Raw genomic sequence first — 20,190 nt, forward strand, 5'->3', positions numbered from 1 at the left:
CGGCCACGGTGGCGGCGTCCTGGCCAGGCGCCAGAGTTACGGTGGCGGCGTCCTGGCTAGGCGCCACCACTACGGTCACGGCGTCCCGGCAGGACGCCAGCCGCCAATTCGTGGTTTTAGATGGCTTCGTACCTCCTTTTCCGGCGTCAACGGCGTCTCTCCGGTGCATCTACCCGACGTTGAGGGCTCTTCGGTTTCACTCGGCGATCCAGTCCTGCTCCACATTTTTTATGAGTGAAAAATTTTATTTTCGGTAAAAATTAAAACAAGGGCAATAATGTCAACATTTTTTAAAAAATGTGGGCTTTATGTAGAAAAACGCGGGCGATGTTTAACAAATCCCTATAAATAACCCATTTCAAACTCCACATTCATTTTTCACACATTAGCGCCAAAAACCAAACCAAATTCTTTCTCCCAAAAAATGTCAAACTCCGCAGCTCGTCTTCGCAGATACTCAAAACCCACAAAACACCAAAACTCTCTCCACAAAATACTCCAACCACAATCACTCCCATTAAACCAATTTCAATCAAGGAGCTCGCCGAGGAACCCGACCTCGACGAGCTTGCGAAAAAGATTAACCACAATGCAAGTATATCCTCCAAGTTCCGTAGTCGTCACAACATTTACGACTTTACGATTGCTCGTTTTTCCAATGCAGAGCGATATAATTTGGTTGAATATGTACTTGATAAACATAAACACTTTGAGGATATTTCCCGCGAAGGCTACGCGCTTCGTCTCATTTCGCTGTATGCGAAAGCTGGGATGTTTGATCATGCACACAAGCTGTTCGACGAATTGCCTGAACTAGGTTGTCCTAGAACTGTTAAATCTTTTAATGCCCTTTTGAAGGCTGCGGTTGAATCTAAGAGATTTGATGAGGTTTTCACTCTTTTTCAAGGGATTCCGGCTGATTTGGGGATTAGTTGTGATGTTGTTTCGTATAATACTTTGATTCATGCTCTTTGTGAAGTGGGGAAGCTTGAAGAGGGGTTGTTGATGATTGATGAGATGAAGGCGAAGGGTGTGAACCCGAGTGTGGTTACGTTTAATACGCTTCTTGGTGCGTTTTATAGGAGGGGTTTCGAGGGAGGTGAATTGATTTGGGGTATTATGGATGAGTATGATGTGGTTCGGGATATTCGAAGTTATAATTTGAAGTTGCAGGGTTTGGTTGATGAAGGCGAGCTTGAAAAGGCGGTTGCTTTGTTTGAATCATTGGAGACTAAAGGGTTAAAACCGGATGTGGGTACTTTTAATGTGTTCATAAAGAAATATTGTGATGAAGGAGATATAGAAGAAGCTAAAAGGTTGTACTATAAGTTGTGTGAAAGTTGTATTACCCCGAATAGCATTACATTTTTCTTACCTTGTTCCGAAGTTATGTGATGATGGAGAATATGAATTGGCATTGGATTTGTGCAAGAAGATGTTCAAGAGGCAGTTTGTGGTTGATGAGGCTCTGTTGCAGCTTGTTGTCAATGGGTTGGTGAAGGAATCGAAGATTCAAGAAGCTGAGGAACTTGTAGAGCTAGGGAAGTCCAATAGCTTTGTTCAATATGATTTGGTGATGCCGTCAGATAACACAGAGAAGCAAGAACAGAACAACTCGCCGTGAAGTTAGCACCTTGCCGTGGCTATTTTGTGAGTACTGAAACTGATTCTCCATCTTCTTTACAGTGCTTGATGTGCTACTGATTCTCCATCTTCTTTACAGTGCTTGATGTGCTACAGCTTTTCCTTTTGGTGGTCATTTTACTTGAACTAGTAGTATAATGCTTAATTAGAATGTTTGATTTTCGATTGTTTCATGACTTAGTAGTTTATAATTGTGTTTGTAGTTTTATAATCATTCCTCTATGAATTTTAGCATTTAAATTGATCGAGACCAGAATTATTTGCTAACCTTGGAGAACTTTTTGGGTGGTATCTTAATTGAATGATAATCACTTCCCAATTTTTATTTACTTTCCAATTTCTCACTACCTCCCAATTTTTATAATTTTGTCTCTTAAATTTCTTCACTTTACTTTTCATAAGTTCTTTTTTTCTTTTAAAATCATGAACAATAAGAGTAAAGGGTTTGGTGCCTAGTTGGGTTGTGAAAAGATTAAAATGAAAAAAAATAGAAAGAAGAGTTGGTCAAATCTCAAATGACTATCATTTATTTATAATTTTGATGAACTTTGTAACATAAAATTCATGAAAATTTTGTCGATAAATGTATTATTTATGATATACGACTCCATAGTTTTGAGGCCCTTATTTAGTTTTCGCTTTGGGCCACGAAAATGTACAAGACAACACCGTGCAATATTGTCGTAATAGGATATCTATGCTCTATTGCACATGAAGCACTGACTTCATGTGTTTCTCTAGGCTTGGAAGACGTTGATTCTCATCGTAGTTGTACATTATTGGAATCATCCTTGCTAAATTAAGGAAAGCAACCTTGAATTCTGCTGAAATTGGAGAATGAGACAGGCATTCCTTATTGAGGCACTTCCATGCATCTGAAATCATCAAATGAACACATTCGTGTGCACTTTCAGCTGAGCTACCTTTATATTGGTTCATGTAGCATTCTATAAATGACCCGTCATACCCATCTTGGTTCTCGTCCTGCAGAATAAGATTGAAATTACAAGTAATGAAAATTAGCCTTTCAATTCCATATACAATGATAACTTCTGCCACTGTCTTTTTCCGTTTGAGTTTTATGGTTCAATTAGGATTCGAGCTTGGTACGTAGGGTGTCAACTGTAGAAATTGCTATTAGTTATACAGGCAGTTAGAAATATTCTCAGCACCTAAACTAGAAAAGGAATCCAGCAACCAGAGTGAGTACCTTAGAAGTCCCTAAATCGTCCCAGAGTCGAAGAATTTCAGCCGCTGAAGATACAATGCTGTGATGGCTGTTGAATAGGTTTGTGCTTCTATGGTTTACAGCTTCACCTAAGAGAGAGAAGACGTTTGCATAAACAACATAGACTCCTGAACTAATTTTTCCATTCTCCAAATACTCCTCAGTGGTAGGCAAGTATCCCAAAGAAAACCATCTCATCTCCAATAGGAAAGCATTACATAACTCGGCCCACTGAAACAACATATAAACCATCCAGTTAAGGATTAATTGATTTCCTTATCCAGACTTGCTGTCAACAATCAGTTCTTACTCGTTAACAGATTCTGCTTACATACCGCTTTTCTAAGACAGTCTCTGGGGTTCTATCCATGTTTATTGTATACTTTGGCGCTTATGCTATCTGTAGTGTCATAGAGAGCCTTGAGGCACATTGACATGCAGTCTGGTAATCCCTTGATATTGGTATAGTCCCATCTGTTGACGGCTTCTGTGAAGAGAGTGAGCTCCTCGAGTGATCCATACACATCAAAGATATCATCAATGATATAAATGAATGATATTGCTTTTGTGAGTTCTGTCCTTAACTCTGTCATATTGGGGGCTGGGAGAATGACAATGACCACATATGCCATTTGGCTGGTTGATTTCTTGCAAACTTCAGCCTCTCCGCCAAGCAAAGCTCTTTCCACCATCTGATAGAATACAGCAGAAAGTTAGTGTCTGAATTGGATTACTATGTTACAAAAAATTCTTTTGCAATTACCTTGTAACCTGAATTATTTCTTCTCTGTGAATTATTTGAGACTCGTTGACATCAATCATTGCTAGATATTGTACCTCCTTTATCCAGTCAGTAATACCACAGCAATCGTGAAGATTTTTCATCGAAATTTCAAAATTGTTAACTTCATTCTGTCTTAGAAGTCTTGGCAGGCTTTTGTGATACGGATTGTGCAATGTTGTTCGTATTACTCTTGCCTCATCAGATTGTCCACTTCCATTCATCAAGTTGGATTTCAGGAGACTCTCACAAAATTCAATGGCATCATCCACTATGTGATCCCCTGGAGTACTCAGCTGAGAAGCTTCAAAGAGACTCATCCGTCCCTTCATGTCCCTGTCAAGTTCTTTGCTGAACTTCCCGTCTTTGTTTTTGAATCTATTGAGAATTTCTGTTTTAGAGAATCGAGCTTGATTCAATTAAGCTTACAGTATTTTACAAGAGGTAAAGAACAACACAGACAAAAATAATCTTTCTACAGCACAGGTAATCAACCATATCAGAGGCCAAATGACTTTAGAGGGGGTTTGGTATTTGCATACTTTGTATATTGGCTGTATGTAGTCAATCTGCTTACCTGCAGACACATTGTATCCTGCTTGTCTCAGAAGTCGAAAGCGAAGAGCAACATCATGAAGATTAGAACCATCTTCAACCATAGTGATACAATGCACATGATGCCTTTCTAGCACATCATGTATATCGTCGTGAAAGTAATGTTCAAGGCCTAGTCGCTGGATGGCATCAATCATGATCAACTCTTCTACCTGACTATAACTGCTCAATTTGCTTCTTAGTATCTTCTTAATCTTTTTCACCGTGTGCTGAAGCTGATATTCCTGCTGCTAATGGAAGAACATAAAACCTCATACAGAATACTTGTTAAATGATGCAAATAACAGGTTAAGTCTCGGCGCATAGCACCTATTAATTTCAGCGTATATAAGATGACAATCTTGCAATTAAAAAAACTATTCAGATAACTTATATTTTAGTGGTACATTATATATGCATAATGGTACATTATAATGTACCACTAGAGAGTCAACTTTTTCCAGAAGTTGAAACTTATAGGATGTTAAAAAGTACCACTACACTCGTAATAGTCCACAAAGAGTACTATTCAGACAACTTATATTTTAGTGGTATATTATACATGCATAATGATACATTATAATGAACCATTAGAGAGTCAACTTTTTCTAGAAGCAAAAATTGAATCAGCAAAAATTACTTGCTTACCCTCCTATTTACATAGCTCGCCCAGCCTAGACTCACTCTAGTGGAACTGCCAATATTATTGTGTACTTGTATAAAAGTGTGTAAAAACAAAAAATGAAAAACAACATCCAAAGGAAGTACTAAACATACGTTAAATATGTATTAAATGAAGACTCAACTGTACAAGAGATTTGATCATCGATGAAGCTATCCTTTGTAATGGCATGCACAATAAAATGAAAATCTTTGAATCCCTTATTTTTTATATTGCTAATATTTCTCATGGAATTATAAGTAGAGATGACAACAGAAGTATCCATGGCTATTCGAGTTTCCTTTTTCGTGAGGAACGACAACACGGGAAACACGTTAAGGGGAAGGGCACCATAACAAGCAAACATAGTGTGGAGTTTTCTTTCTTTGCACTTCCAACTACGGAGTATGTGGTATTTAACGCTCATTGATAAGGCTAGCCTAGTTTCTCTTTGGTGGTTGGAAAGCTGATTAATCTTACTTAATAATTAGCAAAACAAATAGACTTAAGTTTTTCAGTATCTCGTGGTGCCTTGCTTGAATTGAGATTTTGGGACCATCTGGAAAATGCTTCTGGCAATACTAAGGTACGTACAGCCACAGTATGTACAATTTGGTTGTTGTAACTCATGAATCTTAACTGGTCGTACAACATATATACCCCACCCTAGATGTTTTTGTGAAAAGTATTGTAATAGAAATAATACATATTATGTATATTGGATGTATACAAAAATTTTTTGATCGTTCTGAACCCCACCTGAGTGCTGAGTCATACCCCACTGCTACATAGTACAAGTATATTAATTTCTTGCATGTGATTATGCAAAATTTAGTGCAATGTCAGCTTTCATAGCTTACTATGTAGTCCGTAATTCCATAAATAACATGAAGTATAAGTTTCCTATTTTAACAAGTTCTTTAATTATTTGAGAGTAGACTACAAAAACACACGTATAGATCAATGTAAATAAATAAATAATGTTTAGTTATTTTCAATCTATCTTTCTTTATTATTGTTATCTTTCACCCGTAGAAGATATTTGAGACCAAAAAAAAAACTCGTTACAAAAAAGTATTAAGGGTTGCAATTTAATGGGACGATCGATATTATTGCAATTTAATGGGATCATGTAATTGTTACTGATAAAGAATATCCATAGAATATTCTCATCCTAGGTTTAGGATATATTTTGTATAAGATTATCTTTGATATCTATACATATTTTATAGTTACCTAATATGATTAGGTTACTCATTGTAACCCTATAAATATTGATCAATGGAAATCACTCTAATCAAGGAATTTAGATTATTTGACATGGTATCACAGCTTAGGTTAGATCTTGGGATTGTTTATATCTAAAATTTTCTCAAAGGTGTAAAGAGGATAAGATCGAAATATTTATCAAAGGGGCTATAAGCTTGTGTATTGAAAATTGACAATGGAATCGTGAGACTAATAAGTTGCCAGAAGAAACTAAGGGATAAAATGAGTGAATGCTAAGCTATTATTCCCTCCATTTTTAAATACTTTCTCTATTCTTCTTTTTCGGCTGTTTTTAAATACTTGTTCCATTTTCTTATTTGGAATTCTTTTACAATATTTAATTCATTTAGAACATATATCATATTATACGAAGTATTAATTTCATATTCTTTCTCTTCCAATTCTCTCAACTACTTTTATTTTTTACATTTTTTTATTCTTTCCCTTAGCCTATTACCTTTATATTTTATTACTTTCTCTTATTTCTCCTAAAACTCCTCGCATGAAGAAATTGAGCAAATATTATTAAAATTCAAAGGCCATTTTTTTATGTATTTGGCAGCACATAAGCAATGACATGTCCAAGACCTATTCATTTATACTACATACTAAAAATCAATGTCAATTAATGATTGAGTTATAATTTGTACCATTAAACTTAAACTTAAGAACGACATTTACCATCACATTATCAATGCCTCTTAATTCTTATTGTGCTTAGCAGAATGATTTAAATTATGCGTCGTAGCTTTCTTATTTTACCGCAATGTCCCTACTCAATATGTTATTGTTTTATTATTTATTACTCATATTCAATTAAGAAGCAAACATAAATTCTTTTTAACCTTCATTCACCATTGAAATTTATTAATGTTAATGTGCACCAAAAAAAATTGTAATCATTAATGGGAAAACGCATCAAATATCCTCACCATAAATTTATTAGTTTCCTCCCCTAATTTCTAATCAGATTGATAGATTAAACATTCAACATTGAGTAATACAAAGTAATAATTATAATTAAAAAAATAAGCAATGATCCGAGAGGCCGGGACATCGTCCGGACGGGCAAAAAACTAGTTTGTCTTAATAAACTATCTTGAAAATCGATGTCATTCCCTATTGAAAACATGTAAATGAGTGTAATGGTCTCACATTGAAAATAAAGTAAAATCTTATTCCTTTTTTTTTTTTTTGAAAGAAAAACTTATGCTTTAATTATGGTTAATATCAAGGTTATCCACACAACCATAGGTGTACAATTATCCCATCTCCACCAAACATTTAATTGGATATACTTCATACATTACAAACTACATCGTAATAGTAATATTAGGCTATAATTTTAATGTAATTTCCAGAAAATATCATATTTTATATGGCTAAAAATTGGGCAACAAAAATGGATTGTCAAATGTCAATTTCACAAGAAGAATCATTCGATAGCATTCATTCATTCGCACCCCCTACCAAACATTGAATTGGACACTTCATATGCATAAATTCCTTTTTGATGTCGTGTGAGTTCAGACTCACATTAGAAGAAATATATTCCTCTAAATCTTCCATTTCCTTTAATTTTTATGCTTCATCGTAATAGGAAGATGTAAAAACAAATAAAATTAGTTTTTTAAAAAAAAATATTGACCATGGCAAACAGCTTTTTGGGAGAAAATTAACTTATTTGATAAATTCTAGCTGATTGACTTGTCAGATAAGCTAATATTAATGTTTGGTTGCAAGCTTATTGGGAGCAACGTTTCCAAAAAGCTTATTTATTTGGTTAGGTGAGTTTAAATTAGGAATTTGCCCTCTTGTTTTTTATTAAGCCCCATGACATACAGCCATGCAATTGCAATTCATTTCTCACTTCTTCCCACCTCCACTCCACATACTCCATAGTAGATCTAATTCTGTTAATTTTCTCAATTTCTTTTCCTTATTTTTTTTAAACAATCTTTTTCTTTAATTTTCTTAGTTTTGTTCATTTTTTTAAGTTTTTTTTTTTGAAGGATTTTAGTATATTTTATTATTGGTCATGCATCTTTTTATAAAAATATCTGTTTTAATCTAACTTTAAGTAATTCTTATCTCCTCCAAAATTTTCAAAATCCTTAACCCAAACCAAATAAATCTTTTTTTTTTAATTATCATTCATGTTTTTTTTAATTATCTGTTTTTATTTTTTATGTTAGATAATTTTTTATTTTTGAAGAAATAGGTTAGATTTAATAAACAATTTTTTTTTAATATCATAAAAATGATTGTAACATTACAAAGTTTATAATGTAATTTTTCTTTTATGAAATAACTAATCCTTCAAAGTTAAATATGTCAATGTCCTTATAGGTCATTTTTCATACTTAAACGGCTTAAGTAATCAGCTATTTACCAAACACTTTTATACAATCAGTTAAAACAAAAAGTTAGTCAAATCAGTTAATAAAATCATTTAGTCGAAATCAGCTAATTCAATCAATTTTAGCTTTCCACCAAACATGGCCATTATTTATGAAAAAACAATTAATAGAGGAAATATGTAGGTCACTAATGTTACACAATAGATATAATGTCATGATACTCATGAACATGACATATGAAATTGTTATTGTTACAAAGTTTCATATATGGATGGTCACCGCGTGTGGCCGAGGCAAGGGATTACTCGATTAGGCGTTACTCAATTAAGGGTTATAAGATTAGGTATTGGTGTGTGTCACCCGACCACACGGGGTGGCCAGCCACATAGATATTATTATTATTATTATTATTATTATTATTATTATTATTATTATTATTATCATCATTAATTATTAATATTATTATTATTATTATTATTATTATTATTATAAGTCTGGTCTTTAAGGTGAAAATGAAACTTCTTGGGCAGAAATATAATAAGGATATAAGGTCATATTACTTTTCATAGGGCATACATTGTTATATTACCATATCGGATTGTCGGATGGATGCTTTTTTCTATTATAGGCAATTACACCTTTAATTCAAAGTTTAACTTTGTATGGTAGGCCAGGGAATTCATGTTCTTAAATATGTTGTATAAATTTTTTGAAAAATGTTGTATAAATTTTTATTCTTTTTTTATACTACATATAAGAATTTGTGTTATTAATATTACTACCTCCGTTAATTGTTATCTGCAATTCTGAGATATTATTTGTGAAATATAAAATATTCTAAAGTTACAAATAACAATTAACTGAGGTAGTGTTTTATTTAAATATGATATATAATTCAAAAGATATTTCTTTAAAGTGTAAATAAAATCATATATCAATATTATTAAATTCGAAGTATGTAACATATTGTTACTTTTGACCAATCATTTTTAATTATACACTTTATAATATTTTTGTGTTTTAATATAATCATTATACTTAGGGGTTGTTTGGTTCGAGCGAGGGAATCGGAATGGAATGAACAAAGGGAGTGAGGAGAATGGAATGAAACCCTTTCCAAGTACTATGTTGTTTGGTTTTCAATAAACAAAGGGAATCACCACCACCACCACACATCCCCTTTCTTCACTTTTCCAGCCACCAGGAGCCACCCCACCGCCCAGCCACAACGTCGACGGGAATCGTCAACCCTGGGCGCACCTCCCCCACCCCTCGCAGCCCCTAACCTCCCCAAAAAAACTTCCACCACCCACGCAAAAACCCTAGAAAACACCATCCCTCCCCTTAAAAACACGCCGGCCGACCTTCCCCCACCCTTGAAACCCTAGCCGATAGGGTTTCGAGGGTGGGGGAAAGGTCGGCCGGCGTTTTAAGGGGAAGGTTGGTGTTTTCTAGGGTTTTTGCGTGGGTGGTGGAAGTTTTCCCGGGAGGGGAGGAATTTTCGAGGGGAGAGGTGGGGGAGGTGCGCGGGCGAGTTGTGGGGGGAAGTGCGGCGAGTCCGGCAGTGGGAACTAGGTCTGCGGCGAGGTGGTTGGGCTAGTTCCGGCAAGTACAACGGTGGTGGGTATGGTGGCTAGGGAAAGTCTAGGGGGGGTGTGGAATCAATGTAGACTAAAAATGGGTGAACTCAAAAATAAAAATGGGTAAAGGGAATCAAAAAAGTGACAAACAAACAACAACAAAGGGAATGATATCAGTTCATTCTGATTCCCTTTGATTATTAACCCCAACCAAACGGCCCCTTAAAATAGTTATGGATCGTGTTGTCTCTTAACAAAACTATGAACAATGGGATTAGCTAGGTCCGGTTCATGATCTAAATATCTTGTCGTGTTGAAAATTTCAAGGGTCAATACATATATGCCTACTCCAAGCTCATATCATCATATGCCACTATGTCGGATCGTGCCATGCTTATGCACCTAAGCTAAGTTATTTTTGCAATTTAAATATATAGTTGCATTTAACCTAAAGCAAATTAAGGTATATGACCTTGTGATTCCTTATGAAATTAGTTTTAGTTTGATCGAGCACTACTTTTGTCAATCCAAAAAGGGCTAAAACTTACCATGTTGAATTAGAAATCTTGGTGAGATAAGTAAATTTCAATTCATTCTACTTACCGGACTACAATTCACTTCTTATAAGTAGTGAATTATTACAACTTACTGCTTAACATAACACAGTTTTTTTTTATCAAATATGTTGAAGCATAATGGTTTTGATGATGAGGAACTTGAACTAAAAGCAAACTCAACTAATAAAGATTCTCTAGTCTGTGATTAGTCAAGGTGCAGAATAATCTTGGTGATTGAAGAACCATCTAAGAAGACATGAAGAACATCTTTATTTAAGAAGTTAAACAAATCAGAGGAAGAGTTCTCTAACAAGAGCTAAGTTCCCTAACATGAACGTTCCCTAACAGGAACTTGAAGACTGACAGTTAAGTTCTTTGGTGGAACTTGATATGCTTGGAGCCCAAGTAATTTACCTGGTCAGAGTGCGGCGCAGCAATAATAGTTAAGGTTTTATTCTTAGAAATTATTGTTAATATGGTAAGTAGGTTAGTGCACGAAATTTATTAGAAACGTGATAAGTTTGCTTGGTAAATAAAATAAATATGGAAAAAATAAAAGATAGATTTTAGGAAAAGATTTTCTAAAAAGATTATTTTTCTCTAAAGTCGGTTTATTAAGAAAGATAAGTCTTCTTAATAAATATCTTTTTATACTTATTTTCGGAAAAGATTTTATTTCACTTGATTTGCTAAAACCGTGTTTAAAAAATAAGTTAAGTTGACATATTTATCTTTTTAGAAAACCTACTTTCTATACAAGTGTTACTTGTATAAAAAGTAGAGAACAAAATGATTTAGGTTTTTTGTGAGTTTATGCGTGGAGAAATCACAGTGCTTTAATTGAGTAAGTTTACCAAGCTTTTAACTTATCATATTAGTTTCGGATTTCGTGCATTGCTTACCTATCATAATAGGCGTCTTATATTTGTATTGGTTGGGTTATTTGGGTGATATCTGTAGTTTGTATTACATACAGTTTTGTGTTAGCTTCTTGGTGAGGCTGTGAGTTTTGTACTGGGGTGGTACGAGTGTTTTGTGCTTTGGCAGTACGTGTAGTGCTTTGGTGGTACGAGTGAATCTAAGTGTGGTGCTTAGATTGGGTAGGATAGGGTCCTATCAAGTAGCAAGTCCAGTGAGGAACTTGTGAAATAAAGGTCTGTGTCTAATAGGTTGTAACCTGGTGTTTGCCCTATTATAGTGAAGTGTTTTGTGTTTGAAATCCCTAAGGTAGGCTCGAGGTTTTATTTTCAGTTGGGCCCTGGAAGGTTTCCTCGTAAAATCTGTGTGTTTTCTTAAGTTCCTATACGCATTGTTTATTTATCCGCAAAAAGTAGTCATTAGGAACTCTATACAATTCACCCCCCCCTCTTGTAGTAATCGTCTCAACTAACAAAATAGATTTGCTCCATAATTAATTTGGTCCATAATCAAGAAAATGACCCAATTAATTTGGTGTAATTACTTACAAAGATCAATCGTTTAAGATTGATTAGTGACTAGATTTTTTATCTTAATTGGTTTATTCATTAAGCAATGAGTTCATGTGTTTCTCAAGGCTTGGCAGACGATGGTTGTCATCATAATTGTACATGATCGGAATCATCCTTGCTAAATTTAGCAAAGCATTTTTTTATTTCTATTGAAAATGGAGACTGAGATAGGCACTCTTCATTGAGGTACTTCCATGCTTCCGAAATCATCCCTAGAACTTGTTCGCGTACACTTCCATCCAAGCTCTCTTGGTACTCATTCATGTAACACGCTACAAATGATCCAAACCATCTTGATCCTCATCCTACAAATTAAATGTAACCTATTTTAGTAAGGTTCGAAACACAAAATCTTATATGAGAACAGTTTAATATAAATAACTACAAAATTAAAGCCGTACATACCTTGGCGCTCCCTAGGTCATCCCAAAGACGAAGAAGTGTACCTGTCATAGTAGCATTCTAGGATGGTTAATCCAAATATTTGTGTTTTTTAACATTTTTTGGTTCACCCAAGATTGAGAAGAGGGTTGCAAAAACAACATAAACACCGGAACTAACCACTCCATTCTTCAAATAACTCCTTAGTTGTTGGCAAATGCTCGGAAGCAAACCATCTTGCTTCTACTAAGAAAGCATTGCATAACTCTGCCCACTACAACATATTATTTCCTATATAACAATAATGCACATAGGATTTCGAAAGGAGGTACGACTATTTATAAATGACTATGCCATTAACAAATGAAAGATTAGTAAGAGATTCATGGACATACCGCGTTTTGTAAAAACTCTTTAGGGTTCCATCCATGTTTAATGTAGATTTTGTGGCTCATCTCCGTTGTAGTGTCAAAAGGTGCATTAAGGCAAGTTTTCATGTAGTCCGGCAAACCTTTGATGTTAGCATATTCCCATTTATTGGCAGCTTCGGTGAAGAGAATGAGCTCCTCGAGTTTTTCCATACACATCAAAAATGTCATCAATGACATAAACAAAAGATATTGATTTTGTGAGTTCTGTCCTTAGATCCGCCTTATCTGGCCAGGGAGGGTGACTGAGTTCTGTTCTTAGAACATTTAGTTAAAGTGAAAAGAACATACTATAGAATTGTAAATTAAAAAACATTGTAAAGAACATTTAGTTAAGTGAAAAGAACATGTTATAGAATTTAAAGAACATAACATGCTGTTTAAATAATGTTCTTTATCTTCATGTTCTTTGAATTTCAGCATTTCAGTTGTAATGTTATTTTTATTTGTTACATAATGTTAATTGTTTATTTTGAAATGTTCTTTGCATTTTGTATTTAAATTATGATGGTTGAATAAAAAATAATGTTCATTACATTATATTATCATTAGAGGTGATAAAAAAATTCGGGTCGGGCCGGGCCTTAACTTAATATCACGTGCCCAAACCCGGAAAATGTAGCGGGCTTTTTTGGGTCGAGTTTGGATTTTTTAACTAAAAATGCATTTTTAGGTTTGCCCAAACCCACCCTATTTTCGCATCGAATCGGGCCAAGCCGAATTTCGATCACCTCTAATTACCATGTTTTTTATTAATATTACGGATGTTTCTTTAGATATATATAAAGAACATAAAGTTGGATTTTTTTTTTTTTTTTTACCAAAATAGCTATATGTTCTTTACAAAACAAATATATGTTCATTACAATACAACTATATGTGATGTTCTTGATAAAATAGCTATATGTTCTTTACAAAACAACTGTATGTTCTTTGCTGAACAACTAAAATGTTCATTTCGCCTTTTTAAAAAAACACGAATGCATGGAGCATCGTTCATTTCGCCTCCATGGAACAAATTTCACACAAATTTAGTTGTTGGCTAAATTAATGAAGAAAAACGGTGATAAATATTGTAAGGGATATAGATTCCCACACATTGTTCTAAAGAGTAAAAAAAAAGGAGACAATTAACATTAATAAGAGATAATAATAAGTAAATTAATTATATATGATATGGTACTGTATAATTGTCCAAACACTATTCATAATACGATGTGTAATTTAATAGGGTAGGATATTTTATAAGGTATAATTGTCCAAACACTATTAATAATTATATTAAACTTATAAAAAGTTAGGAAAATCAAGAATCTAGGTGAGATAAGTAAACTTCAATTCATTATATGATGTGTAATTTAATGGGCTCTTCAGAAAATTTTCATGAAATTTCAAAGATATGAAGCTAAAGGTGTCTATTCGGTTTTCGGTTTGGATTTATGTCAAATCCAATCCAATTTGAAATAAAATTCGATTGTTTATTTTTAAATCCAATCCAATCTGTATTTCTCATGAATCCAATCCGAATTAAAATTCGGTTATTTGGATCCGATCCAAAAATCCAAATTAAAATACATTGCAAATTTGTAGGGACTAAAGTGATTATAAAAATAAAAATGCAATTATAAAAAGTGTAGCCTTAAATACATAGTTGTACATGATTAATATAAATATTATAAACATAATTTTACATAATTTATATTAATGTAATTATCAACTTAATTTTACATGATTAATATAAAGTATCCTTATTTGTAAAAGCATGGTTTTATATATCGGTTAATTCTTTTTTGGATCCAAACACGGTCAATCCAATCCGATCTAAAAATCAGAATTTTAAAAAAATTTAAATCCGAACCATTTATATTTATATCCGATCCGAATTAATAATTCAGTTTGGATTGGATTGGATTTCGATTTTTATCTAGATGATAGACACACCTAAATGGCTAAATCCAAGCAATACTAATTAGCAACTAAATTGGTAACTTTCTCAGCAAATATCATATGCAATTCTCTTGCTAAAAAAATTCGTACAAATTGATCAAAAATAACCCAAAACTGCTCTACCTTCTTCAATGAAAATATAGACTATATTTATAGTCAAACATCTCATGCCGTCAGGATAGCTAAAAGCTACAATAATATATAATCGTATAAGATATAAATACTAAACAACTAATCCTATTAAAACAATGAATCTTCTAATAGTATTAGAAAATAATATCTTTATCATCTACTAATTCTACTACAACCTGGCCTAATTCAATTTAATCATGCGCAACTTTTGGATTGACGCCACTCAATCTCATGATTAATAGATGACTCGACAAAAATAAATAAATATAAAAAAATTATGATATTGATGTCTTGGAATCATGTACTCACCAGCTATACGTGCAGTGAATTACACCTTATTGCTAAACACAACACTTATATAGCAAATATTTTTGCTCCACAATGCATGGATAAAAGAAAAAGATTGTAACTAATTTGGTTTAAATTACTTATAAAGATCAATCTTTTTAAGATTGATTAAATGACTAGATTTTCGATCTTAATTGGTTTACTCATTAAGCAATGAGTTCATATGTTTTCTCAAGGCTTGGCAGACGATGGTTGTCATCATATTTGTACATAATCGGAATCATCCTTGCTAAATTAAGCAAAGCATTTTTTCATATCTATTGAAAATGGAGACTGAGATAGGCACTCTTCATTGAGGTACTTCCATGCTTCCGAAATCATTCCTAGAACTTGTTCGCGTGCACTTTCATCTGAGCTCTCTTGGTACTCATTCATGTAACACGCTACAAATGATCCATCGTAACCATCTTGATCCTCATCCTAAAATTAAATGTAACATATAAGCTAGGTTCGAAACACAAAATCTTGTATGAGACAGTTTAATATAAATAACTACAAAATTAATTAAAGCCGTACATACCTTGGCACTCCCTAGGTCATCCCAAAGACGAAGAAGTGTACCCGTCATAGATGCAATTCTAGGTTGGTTGTTCCTAAGATTTGTGTTTTTAATGTTTCTTGCTTCACCCAAAAGTGAGAAGAGGGTTGCAAAAACAATATAAACACCAGAACTAACCACTCCATTCTTCAAATACTCTTTAGTTGTTGGCAAATGCTCGGAAGCAAACCATCTTGCTTCTACTAAGAAAGCATTGCATAATTCTGCCCACTGTTTATCAACAAATACAACACATATTATCCCCTATGTAACAATAATGCACGTAGGATTTCGAAAGGAGGTACGTACAATTAATAATAATGACCGCAATCAACAAAAAGATTAGTAAGAGATTCATGGACATACCGCATTTTGTAAAAACTCTTTAGGGTTCCATCCATGTTTAATGTAAATTTTGTGGCTCATCTCCGTTGTAGTGTCAAAAAGTGCATCAAGGCAAATTTTCATGTACTCCGGTAAGCCTTTGATGTTGGCGTAATCCCATTTATTGACAGCATCGGTGAAGAGAGTGAGCTCCTCGAGTTTCCCATACACATCAAAAATGTCGTCGATGATATAAACAAAAGATATCGATTTTGTGAGTTCTGTTCTTAAATCTGCCTTATCCGGGCCAGGAGGGCGACTGAGGACCACATATGCCATTTTTCTGGTTGGTTTCTTGCATGCTCCAAAACTTCGGCCATGCGAAGTTCGTTCCACCACCTAATAGATTTAACATAGAATTCCAATCATTTATCATTAGTGATTTAGTGATGATGAATAACTATTTATTTAAGAAAAAATTGTCAACAATAATACAAATTATCACCCATCCGCTAATAACAAGTTGAACTTTCTATTTTTTCATAATAATAAATTTTTGGATTATCCACTTTAAACAAGACATTTTACCTACAACCTAAATGACCAGTATACTTTTTTTTAAAAATTCATTTAACAATTTAGTTAACTCATAATCAACACTCAAACCATTATTAATTAACAATTAAAAACAACCACTTCTCCCCACAGCCACTCCTCCTCCCTACCACCAGCCATCCCTCCTTTCCCCTACCTGCAGCTTCCCTGGCCTCCCCCACTTTAACCCCCAGTGGCGACAACCCTGTCGTCGCCTTCCCTCACCCCCAAACCACCATCACCGAAGCCCCTCCCCCGATATCCCTTTCCAACTACACGAAAACCCATGAAATCCCCTTCCCTCCCTACGAAAATCCATGAAAACCCCCGATTATCTCTTCGCCCAACCTCGAAAACCCTAGATGGTAGGGTTTCGGTGGTGGACGAAGGGGTAGTTTGGGATTTTCGTAGGTCTTCGTAGAGATGGAGGGGGATTTCGTGGGTTTATGTGGTGGGTGGAAGTCAGGGAAGGGAGCGGGAGAACAGGGATATTGGAAATGGGTCGTTGGTGCGGGGGTAGGGGGTTAAAACGCCGACAAGGTATCACTAGAGGTTCGGACGCCGCTGGGGAATGGGGATGGGCAGGGAGGAGAAGGGCGGCTGGTGGTTTTTTTTTTTATAAATAATAATAATAATAATAATATTTTTTTAAAAAATAAAAAACATTAAACAAATAAAAAATTAAATTAAATTATCAAACCAATAAAACATTGACTCGTGTGTGATGTACTTATTAATCAAGTCACTGACCAGTCATAACTTGTTTAAAGCAAATACCCCCAAAGTTTGTATTATTTAGAAAAAATTGAAAATTTAACTTGTTTATAGCGAACGGATAAAGGTTTGTATTATTTTTGACAATTTTTCCTACATTTAATTTGGGTAATTTTTTTTTGAAAGTATGTTACATACCTAGAAACTTGATTAATTTCATTTTTAAGGGTGGTTTGAGACATTTTGACATCAGTTTTAGCCAGTTCTTGTATATCTTCGATCCACTCATTCGTACTATAACAATCATCATGTAGAGAATTTAGCAAAGTCTCAAAATTGTGTATTTGGTTTTTTGCAGTAAGTCTAGGAAGGCTTTTATGAAATTGTATTGTTAAGCGTGTTTCTTATTATGGCGGTGTCATCAGATCTTTCGACGTTCTTCAAAGACGTCTTTAGGTGATTCCTTGTAAATTCACTAGCTTCATCAAGTATTTGATCTCCTGGTATGCTCAGCTCGGATGCCTCGAAAAGACTCATTAGCCCTTTTGTGTCTTTCTCAAGCTCGTGTTTGAATCTCCCATTATCGTCCTTGAACTTTCTGAAATTTTCTGTGTAAAACGACAAAAAAATTTACATTTAGACTATTAGTCGTCATAATTTCTAAATGTAGAGATAATAATCATATATCATAATATCACCAATATACAAGTATAATTGTTTGTATAATTGTTTTATTCTGCTCTCTAATCCATAATGTACTACTTGTATATAGTTGTACACTTGTACAGTCGTAAGTAACCCATCACTGACCTAGCCATTATCAAATTGTACGTATCTACCGTTTAGAATAAGTCGATAACATTCTGCATATAACGTTATAATAAGTCGATAAAAATTTTACATATTGTCACTGACCTAGCCATTATCTTTCTTCTTCTTTTTTTCTTGCATATAATCCCTTTTTTTAAAAAATGTTGCAAAAGATCACCAATTTTAAAAATTTTATTATAATTTACCACAGTTTAATGTTGAACAAATTGATGAATTTGGCTCAAAAAAACAAAGACTATGAAATAACCGTTGCAAATTAAACACAAATAAGATTAAGATATATAGCATTAAATGTAAGACAATCAACCTGCTTGTACATTGTATCCTCCTTGTCTTAGTAGCCGAAAGCGAAGAGCAACACCATGAAGGTCATCACCACCACCACCATCACTTCCGGTTTCGCTACATTTTCTGAGTACACGATCAATATCATCTCGAAAGTAACATTCGAGTCCTAACCTCTGTATGGCATCAATCATAACCAACTCTTCTACGTAATCAACACTGCTAAAAATGACACGGCCGTGCTGAATATGCTCTAGCACGGGGCTCATACTGAAGCTGACACGGGCACGGGCAACATCTGGCACGGCCGTGCTAAATGGCCTGCACGGCCGTGCGGGTGCGTGGATACTGACACGGCCGTGCTATTGGCTTGCACGGCCGTGCTGCCTTGCCTGGGGTTGCTTGCTTATAGGCCAGCACGGGTGTGCCTATGGTAACACGGCCGTGCTGCCTGTGCTATGTAATCAAGCACGACACTTGAACTTCCTTAACTCCTCAGACTCCGGTCAAGGCTAGCTCGGTTACGCATCAAGGGCTCGGGATCCGATTAAACTCGGTTGATATTACCTGAAAAACACATCAAAAACAAACCGAAAACCCGTGAAGCACGTAATATGGGGAACGTAAGCATAACAAGGTAATAATCGGCCAAAGCGGCCCCAAATACATCCAAAATCATCCTAAAATATGCTCTAAAGCGCGCCCTAAAATGAGCTTGTCAAAAACCCCCCAAGCTACACTTTTGCTAGTCCTCGAGCAAAAACCAAGGGAAACACACACAAGATCAAATAAACTATGCCATTGCGAACAAATCAAATTAAGCACGGAATGAAATCAATGGATCCTACTTAGAACAACCATGCACGGAATGAAAACTCACTCAAACAAGCAACGAGACACGCAATCCAAGATATCGTTGATCAAATGCGAACAAGACCTAAACCAAGCATAGAGAACAAAGAAATCATGCTTCCCTCTAAACCCGACCAAACCGGCCACGTCCTCCCCTTTTGCTTCAAATCACCACCCTAATTGGCCCCTCGTGATTCCTCGAAGGAACCGGAAGAAGTGATGTTTTGAGGAAATAACAAAGGTATCCCGACATCTCGATTACGCATAATCTTTCCATAGGGTTGAAAGGTATCTCCCTCCACCGTTTGAGAACCGAACACCTCTAAAGTCTAAGGGTCTTAAAGGGTTGTAATGTATTGGCAATGGGTAAGGTAGGTGAAAACAATTTTAAAAAATTGGGGTTAATTCCTAAATGAAGCGCAAGAATCACAATTCTCAAAAACAATAGTTCAAAAGATGTAATCCACTTTCCACAATCTCATTGATTCACATTCTTACACATCCCAAATTATCCATATAATACACACTCAAATGACCTCTTTCAAACTTCAAAACTTTATTTATGTGTCCTTGCCTTTTTCACAATTCGGACGACTTTTCTCTTCTTCTTTTTTTTTCTTTTTAAATTCTTTTTTTTTTCTTCCCTCTTTTT

General features: G+C 34.7%; 1 protein-coding gene and 2 pseudogenes across 1 annotated transcript; 1 reads left to right on the top strand and 2 right to left on the bottom strand.

The window, feature by feature from the left end:
* Positions 1-440: 440 nt before the first annotated feature.
* Positions 441-1,624, top strand: LOC110706282 (pentatricopeptide repeat-containing protein At1g55890, mitochondrial-like; the record flags this gene model as incomplete). The annotated part of the gene is made up of 2 exons (XM_021884177.1): positions 441-1,255; positions 1,359-1,624. Coding segments are annotated over 2 exons (1,081 nt in total), but the record flags the coding sequence as incomplete, so codon positions are not given.
* Positions 1,625-2,205: 581 nt separating this feature from the next.
* LOC110706283 lies at positions 2,206-7,746 on the bottom strand (annotated as a pseudogene).
* Positions 7,747-12,184: 4,438 nt separating this feature from the next.
* On the bottom strand, positions 12,185-18,928 carry LOC110706284 (annotated as a pseudogene).
* Between the last annotated feature and the right edge of the window lie 1,262 nt (positions 18,929-20,190).

This window comes from Chenopodium quinoa, unplaced genomic scaffold (genome assembly GCF_001683475.1).
Source record: "Chenopodium quinoa cultivar QQ74 unplaced genomic scaffold, ASM168347v1, whole genome shotgun sequence".
Lineage (NCBI taxonomy): Eukaryota > Viridiplantae > Streptophyta > Magnoliopsida > Caryophyllales > Amaranthaceae > Chenopodium > Chenopodium quinoa.